The sequence below is a fragment of the Borostomias antarcticus genome (genome assembly GCF_949987555.1).
Source record: "Borostomias antarcticus genome assembly, contig: scaffold_194, whole genome shotgun sequence".
Classification (NCBI taxonomy): Eukaryota; Metazoa; Chordata; class Actinopteri; order Stomiiformes; family Stomiidae; genus Borostomias; species Borostomias antarcticus.
Window position 1 is genome coordinate 98,097 of NW_028175998.1, and position 8,650 is coordinate 106,746.

The 8,650-nt window shown below is 45.8% G+C and overlaps 1 protein-coding gene across 1 annotated transcript; it reads left to right on the forward strand.

The window, feature by feature from the left end:
- Positions 1–3,891: 3,891 nt before the first annotated feature.
- On the forward strand, positions 3,892–6,579 carry LOC311328933 (valine--tRNA ligase-like; the record flags this gene model as incomplete). The annotated part of the gene is made up of 1 exon (XM_084462827.1): positions 3,892–6,579. One exon carries the CDS (start codon positions 3,892–3,894, stop codon positions 6,577–6,579), a length of 2,688 nt encoding a protein of 895 aa, XP_084318953.1.
- Positions 6,580–8,650: the final 2,071 nt, after the last annotated feature.

Below are 8,650 nucleotides of genomic sequence, written 5' to 3' on the forward strand. Positions count from 1 at the left end.
CTATGATAGTGTATTCTGTGATGTGGTGATTTCTGCATAACATTGTCAGCACAATGGCATAGACAACTCCTCTATCATTCAAAAAAACCACCCACTGGTACCCAACTTTAGCTCAGTGAAAGAATGACCATCATCATTTATTTCCATCAGAGTGCCTTTCGCAATTGCAAGCGCTATTACCAGCTACTGATCACACAACATAAACCAGACTATTTCCCAAACATGGTATCCTACAATCGCTTGTAGAACTCATGAAACAGGCTTTGATACCACTGACGGTTTATCTAAGGTCTCAGTGCATGGGGCAACCACCGGGCCTGTCATTCATTGAATAGACGCCCATCGTTGCCTGTGACACCCATAGGATCAACAGCCTCAAAGTCTTCAGTGAAGGGGCTAAACTGGGGAAAACGTCTACAGGTTGGAAGTTTGGTTTTAAGTTACACCTTATCATTAACCATCTTAGAGAAATTATATCATATTGACTGACAACGGCTAACACCGATGACCGTAAACCAGTACCAGATCTCATCAAAGAGTGAACTGGTTGGATTTATGGAGATATGACTATGTCTCTGAGAAGTTGGTAGCTTGGTTGCAGGAGAAAGGCCTAAACTTGGTAACGAAAGTCAGGGAAAATATAAAGCTAAAAGCACTGAAGGCCTTTGATAAAATGATGTTAAGGGAACTGCAGTAATAGAAAGCGTCAATAATCAGTTGAAGAATATTTTGCAGATCGAACATACTCAACACCGCTCACCATTTAACTTTGCTGTAAACATGATTGCAGGATTGATTGCCTATGCACTCCAGCCCAGAAAACCACATATTGATGTTCCAGTACTAACAGAAGGTGTATCAATGGCTTTCTGGGCGTCTACCTCACGTTTATACGACTATTCCTCAATTTTAGTTGGTGGTTTAGCATAATCTCACACACTCAATTCAAGGATGCATAGGTACGTGATAAACAACTTTATTCTCAAATACTTGGTATAGAACCTACATGGTTCGTTTCTAACGTTGAGCTGCCACTTGAGGAACAGCAAGTTAAAGTGTTTATTGAACACAATAGGAAAAAGGCCTGCAAATGCAGTGTTTGTTACGTTATCTGCCAAAGTTAGGATCATATTATTCAGGGCTATAGACACTTGGATACATGCCAATTGGGAGCGGTTCTTTTGATATGGCAATGCAGCCGCTAAAACATCAAGGTTTTCAATATATCCGGTAACGAAAAAGAGACGTTCTTATGGTGATGTAACGTCGTCAAACCAATAACTCCATAACACAAACTATTGTGAACGAATCATGCCCAATACCATAGATTATTCATTCTTTTCACCAACTATTGAACATTTGGACGCTATCATTCAACACCTTGATACTTTAATAGCTGTGAAAGTTAGGGCACTGCTTACACGACAAATGGTATGAGGCTATTACAAGCTTGGTGGCAAAACGTTCTCTGAAGATACTCATGGGAGAGCCTGACAAGGTGCCTGGGGAATACGGCAGAGTGCGAGCAATAAAGGTCTGACAAAACTGGAGGCCATTGATTAAGTCTGCAAAATATCTTCAAAAAAACCGTCCAAGTAGCTGGATGCTGGCTATCAGATTGCCAGTGGAGTCATTGATAGAACTTGCCGCCATTTGATCACTGACCATATGGAGTTAACTGGGGCAAAGTGAGTTTGTAAGGAGCAGAGGCTGTGGTGAAGCTAAGCTCACTGGATTCAAGTGGAAATTGGCAGGCATATTGAAACTTCCATAAGGAATGCTCTCTCCTTCGTAATCATTGAGAACTAATGAAATGACGTCGTAGCAAGGGAACCACACTCATACCAATTTAAAAGGGTGGCTGTCCTTTTGATACGACAATGCAGCCGCTAAAACATCATGGTTTTCTATATATCCGGTAACGAAAAAGATACTGTTTTATAAAAGTATAACGTCGTCACACCAATAACTCCATAACACCGTCTCTTGTGAACGCATCCTACTCCAATACCATCGATTATTCATTCTTCTAACCAGCATATGATCATTTGTACGTTATCATTCAGCAATTTGAATCCACTCTACCACAAAAGCATGGCACCATAGAGAGCTATATCCAGACTGAAGGCAACGAAGTGTTGCGCCTTCTCCTCAAAGTGTATCTGGATAAGCAGGCCAATGATAAGCCGCCGCAATCGTAGGTAACTGATAGCAGCGGCAAGCAAAGAAATTACGTCAGGGAAAATACCTCCCGACAACTGACCAGCTGGTTTGGTTCTGTCGTAGTCAGGCGTCGCAGTTACAGCCAGAGGAAGCAATCCAACGTGTTTCCGCTAGATGCTCAGTTAAACATCAATACTGACCAGTGCTCTATATGGCATGAGGAAAAAACTGTCAGCGATGTGATGGATCGCTATTATGATCGATCGATTAAACAACATTGTTAGAGTTGCCCCAATATGGTTGGAAAACGACAGGCTGTGCACCTAGTAGCTGGTACGGCTCAAACCTTTTAGTCTTGTTACGAACAGCGCAAGGCTGGAATGAAGCAAGCAGAAGACCTGCAGATCCTCAGTTTTTACGACAAGGCCATGGTGATACGCTAGGAAAGATTGAGGGAAACAACTAGGAAGAATGCGCAAAAGAGTCAGCATAAGCTGCAAACCAAGCTCAGTCAGGGAGATAAGAAAGATCGCAAACGAATGGCACAGGTAGCCACCGTTTATGTATACGTTGTATGGGGAAACCCAATCCTCGAACGGCATAATCGGTCATTGGTATGGATATGGATCGGAAGAACGACAACGTTGTAAAACCCCGTCCTCGGCCAATAATAAGAGAGTGTGGCCCAGTGTAAAAAGAGATGAAGAAGCCGTGATAGAAGAAGCTTTCAAAGAAGCGCTCAGGCGAAATCAGGAGCAGCAACGGCAGTTGGTCATTGTTATTCATGACCACCGTCATAAGCGGAAACTGATCACTTGGATTATGAAAAATAAGGTAGTGGCAACCATAATCATGGACTTTATCCATGTACTTGAATATCTGTGAAAAGCCGGTAACTGCTTACACGACGAGGTGGATGAGGCTATTGAAAGCTGGGTAGCAGAATGGTCCCTGAAGATACTCAGGAGAAAGTCTGACAATGTGAATGTGGCCATAGAAATCAGGCACAGTGCGAGCAAGAGAGGTCTAACAAAACTGGAGGCCATTGATAAGTGGGCAGGATATGCTTCAAACAAACCGTCCAAGGCTCTGCTATGACAAGGCGCTGGATGCTGACTATCCGATTGCCAGTGGAGTCATTGAGGGAGCTTGCCGCAATGTGATCAATGGCCGTACGAGTCTAACCGTGGCAAAGTGGAGTTTGCAAGGAGCAGAGGCTGTGTTGAGGCTACGCTAACTGGATTCAAGTAGAGATTGGCAGGTATATTGGGACTTCCATAAAGTATGCTCTCGTCTTCGTAATCATGGAGAACTAATGAATGTAGCGTCGTAGCAAGGGAACCACATCCTGATGATTTTCATCCAGTAATCATGGACTAAAGATCAGCAATCACAGACTCATTTTATGTTGCAAATAAGGCTTTCCTTCAGGTTCATTTCATATTGGAAGAGACCTCGACTTTGTGAATCATCCCCAGAGTGTATAATCACCTGTCTATCCAAACCCAGAGACTCCCTGCTCTTCAGGACTCGCTTTGGAACACCTACTGGAAAGAAGTTATGGAAAAGACGTTCAACCATCAAACCATCGAACACACGCTATATCAAAACTGGGAAAAGAAAGGCTACTTTGCACCCTCCGGAAAAGGTCAGCCTTACTCCATCATGATCCCACCTCCCAATGTCACCGGCAGCCTTCATATGGGTCATGCTTTTCAAGACTCTATAATGGATGCTTTGGCCCGCTATCAGCGGATGAAAGGCTGTAACACCTTGTGGCAAGTAGGTACTGATCACGCAGGCATCGCGACCCAGATGGTAGTTGAACGCAAGATTCTGGCAGAAGAAGGTAAAACCCGTCACGACTACGGACGTGAAGCATTTACCGATAAAATCTGGGAATGGAAGAAAGAGTCTGGCGGTACCATCACCTGCCAGCTCCGTCGCCTTGGGGCTTCTGTCGACTGGGATACCGAACGCTTCACCATGGACAAAGGCTTTTATGCAGCTGTTCAGGAAGTGTTTGTCCGTCTTTATGAAGACGACCTAATCTACCGCAGTAAGCGTCTGGTTAACTGGGATCCAAAACTGCACACAGCCATCTCTGACTTGGAAGTGGAAAACAGAGAAGTCAAAGGCCATATGTGGCACCTCCGCTATCCTCTGGCCGATGGTGAAAGGACAGTTGATGGCAAAGACTATATAGTAGTCGCTACTACCCGTCCGGAAACCATGCTTGGTGATACCGGCGTCGCCGTTAACCCTGAAGACGAGCGTTACAAAACCCTGATTGGCAAAGAAGTGATGCTGCCTCTAGTGAATCGTCGCATCCCTATCGTTGCCGATGAACACGCTGATATGGAAAAAGGCACCTCCTGCGTAAAAATCACTCCAGCCCATGATTTTAATGACAATGAAGTAGGCAAGCGTTGCAACCTGCCCATGATCAACGTTATGACCCTGAACGGCGACATCCGCCAGCAGGGTGAAGCATACAATATCGACGGCACTTTTAATCCATCTATCGATACCTCGATTCCTGAAGCCTACCGTGGCATGGAACGCTTTACTGCCCGTAAGCACATTGTTGCTGATATGAATGCCCTTGGCCTGCTGGCGAAAATTGATGACCATACTCTGATGGTACCATACGGTGACCGCTCTGGTGTCGTTATTGAACCAATGCTTACCGATCAATGGTTTGTCCGTACTGCGCCTCTGGCCAAACAGGCTATTGAAGCAGTAGAAGACGGTCGTATTCAGTTCATACCTAAGCAGTATGAGAACATGTACTTCTCATGGATGCGTAATATTCAAGACTGGTGCATTTCCCGTCAGCTATGGTGGGGACACCGTATCCCGGCTTGGTATAACGAGGCTGGCAAAGTTTACGTAGGCCGTACTGAAGAAGAAGTTCGTAAAAAGCACAACATCCCTTCCCCTGTTGTATTAAACCGGGACGATGATGTTCTTGACACTTGGTTCTCTTCCGCCCTGTGGACATTCGGCACTTTGGGCTGGCCAGAACCAACTGACCGACTGCAAACCTTCCATCCGACCAATGTTCTGGTAACTGGTTTTGACATCATCTTCTTCTGGGTGGCCCGGATGATCATGATGACCATGCACTTCATGAAAGATGAAGACGGCAAGCCTCAGGTACCGTTCAAACATATCTATGTCACTGGCCTGATCCGTGATGAGCATGGTGATAAAATGTCCAAATCCAAGGGTAACGTGCTTGACCCACTGGATATGATCGACGGCATTGATCTGGAAACTTTGGTGGAAAAGCGCTGCGGCAATATGATGCAACCACAACTCGCCGCGAAAATCGAGAAACGTACCCGTAATGCTTTCCCGGAAGGTATTGAAGCCCATGGTACTGACGCTCTGCGCTTCACCCTGTACTCTCTGGCCTCCACAGGTCGAAACATCAGCTGGGATATGAACCGTCTGGAAGGTTATCGGAACTTCTGCAACAAGGTCTGGAATGCTGCCAACTATGTGAAAATGAACACCGATAACCATGATTGTGGCACAAATGGCGAACCTGTTGAGCTGACACTCGCAGACCGCTGGATCGTTTCCCGTCTGCAACGGGTAGAAAGTAAGATTGCAAAAAACTTGTCAGAGTTGCGGTTGGATCACGCTTCCCAGAATCTCTATGACTTTATATGGAACGAATACTGCGCTTGGTATCTGGAACTTTCCAAGCCAGTTCTGTGGGATGAGAACGCACCGGTAGAACGCAAACGAGGCACCAGTCGTACACTGGTGAGTGTTCTGGAAACCATTACTCGACTGGCTCACCCATTCATGCCGTACATCACCGAAGAGATCTGGCAGAACATCAAGGTCAGCGCCGGAGTGGAAGGTGATACCCTGATGCAGCAGAGCTATCCGGTTGCTGACACATCACAGATTGATGAAAAAGCAGAACAGGATATTGAATGGTTAAAGTCATTCATTATCTGCATCCGTAATATTCGTGCCGAACTTAATATTGGTCATGCCAAGCCACTGAACGTATTACTGCGTAACACCTCAGCTGCTGATGAAGCTCGTCTGAACGAGAACCAGACCTTCCTCAAGTCTCTGGCAAAGCTGGAAACCATTCAGGTTCTGGCAGCTGGTGAAGAAGCCCCCATGACCACCACTCAACTGGTTGGCTCAATGGAAGTTCTGGTGCCTATGGCCGGAATTATTGACAAGGACAAGGAAGCCGCTCGACTCAACAAGGAGATTGCTCGATTAACCAAAGAAGTGTCCATCTTCGAAGGTAAGCTGAATAACGAAAAGTTTATCAGCAAAGCCCCGACAGACGTTGTTGAAAAAGAAAAGGCCAAGCTGGCTGATGCCAACACAGCAAAAACCAAACTGGAAGAGCAGCTTGAGGCTATCAAGTATCTGTAAATCAGAGCCCTGAACTTTTCAGTAAATCATATAGGGGTGGTTCCCTCACTTCGACGCACATTCATTAGTTCTCCATAATTACGAAGGCGAGAGCCTTCCTTATGGAAGTCCAATCCGCCTGCCAATATCCACTTGAATACAGTGCGCGCAGCTTCAGCACAACCTCTGCCACGTGCAAACTACACTTTGCCTAAGATAGATCCATACGGTCATTGATCAAATGGCGGCAAGCTCCCTAAATAACTCCACTGGCAATCTGATAGCCAGTATCCAGAGCCTTGTCATAGCAGAGCTTGAGCCGTCTTTTTTGAAGATAGTCTGCGCACTTATCAATGGCCTTCCGTGTTGGCAGACCTCTCTTGCTCGCACTTTGCCTAATTCCCATGGCCACCTTGTCAGACTCTCCCATGAGTATCGTCAGGGACCGTTCTGCCACCCAGCTTTCAATAGCCTCATACCACTTGTCGTGTAAGCAGTGACCGTATGGATCTAACCTAGGAAAAGTAGTTTACAAGTGGAGGAGCCTGTGTTGAAGCTACACTCACTGGATTCAAGTGGAGATTAGCAGGCGTCTGTAACTTTCATAAGGAATGCTCTCACCTTCGTAATCAAGGATAACTAATGAATTTAGCGTCGTAGCGAGGGAACCACACCAACCGGCTTTCCACAGCTATTCAAGTTCATATATAAAGTCCATGACGTTGGTTGCCTTAACTCCCTTCTTTTGCGTAATCTAGGTAATCAGTTTCCGCTAATAGGCGTGCCAATCAATAACAATGACCAACTGCCGTTTCTGCTCCGGATCTAGCCTGAGCGCTCACTCGAAAGCTTCTTCTATAACGGCTTCAGCCTCTCTTTCTACACTGGCCTACACTATCTTATTCTTGGCGGGAGAACGTAATTTCACAACATTGTCGCTCTTTCAATCCATATCCATGACCGATTCTACCGTTCGAGGATTGGGTTTTACCGTATAAACGGTGGCTACCTGTACCATTCCGTTTGCGATCTTTCTTCTCTCCCGTATGGAGCCTAGTTTGCAGCCTCTGCTGACTCTTTTGCGCGTTCTTCCTGATTTTCCCCTCAACCATTCCGGGCGCATCACCAAGCCCCTACCGTCCAAACTGATGATCTGCATGGCTTCTGTTTGCTCAATCCAAACCTTTCGCTGTTAATAAAAAGCCTCAAAGGCTTGAGCCGTATCCGCTACCAGTTGCATAGCCTGTCGTTTTCCAACCATACTTGGGCAACTCTCACGATGTCGTTTAATCGTTCGATCATCAGAGCAATCCATCACATCACTAACAATTTATGTAATGGCATCAGAATACTTGTCAGTATTGAAGCTTAACTGTGCGCCCAGCGGAAACCCTTGATTGTTCCCGCTGCCTGTAACCGCAACAGAACCACACAAGCTGGTTAGTTGTCGGTAGGTATTGTTTCTAACGTGATTTCTCTTAACCGTACCGACCAGTTACCAACGATTGCTGCGGCTCATCATTGGCCTGTTTATCCAGATACCATTGGAGGAGGCGCCGTAACACTTCATTACCTTCAGTCCGGATATAGCTCTCCATGGTACCATGCTCTTGTTGGAGTGTGGATTAAAAGTACTGAATGATAGTGTCAAAATGATCACAAGCTGGTGAGAAGAACGAATAATAGATAGTATTGGTGTAGGATGCATTCACAATTGGTGTGGTTCCCTTGCTACGACGCCACATTCAATTAGTTCTCCATGGTTACGAAGGCGAGAGCATTCCTTATGGAAGTACCAATACGCCTGCCAATCTCCACTTGAATCCAGTGAGCGTAGTTTCAGCACAGCCTCTACCACTTGCAAACTACACTTTGCCAAAGATCAATACGGTCAATTGATCAAATGGCGGCAAGCTCCCTCAATGACTCCACTGGCAATCGGATAGCCAGCATCAAGCGCCTTGTCATAGCAGAGCCTAGGACGGTTTTTTTGAAGATGGTCTGCACACTTATCAATGGCCTCACGTTTTGTCAGACCTCTCTTGCTCACACTTTGCCAGACTCTCCCCTTAGTATCTTCAGGGACCGTTCT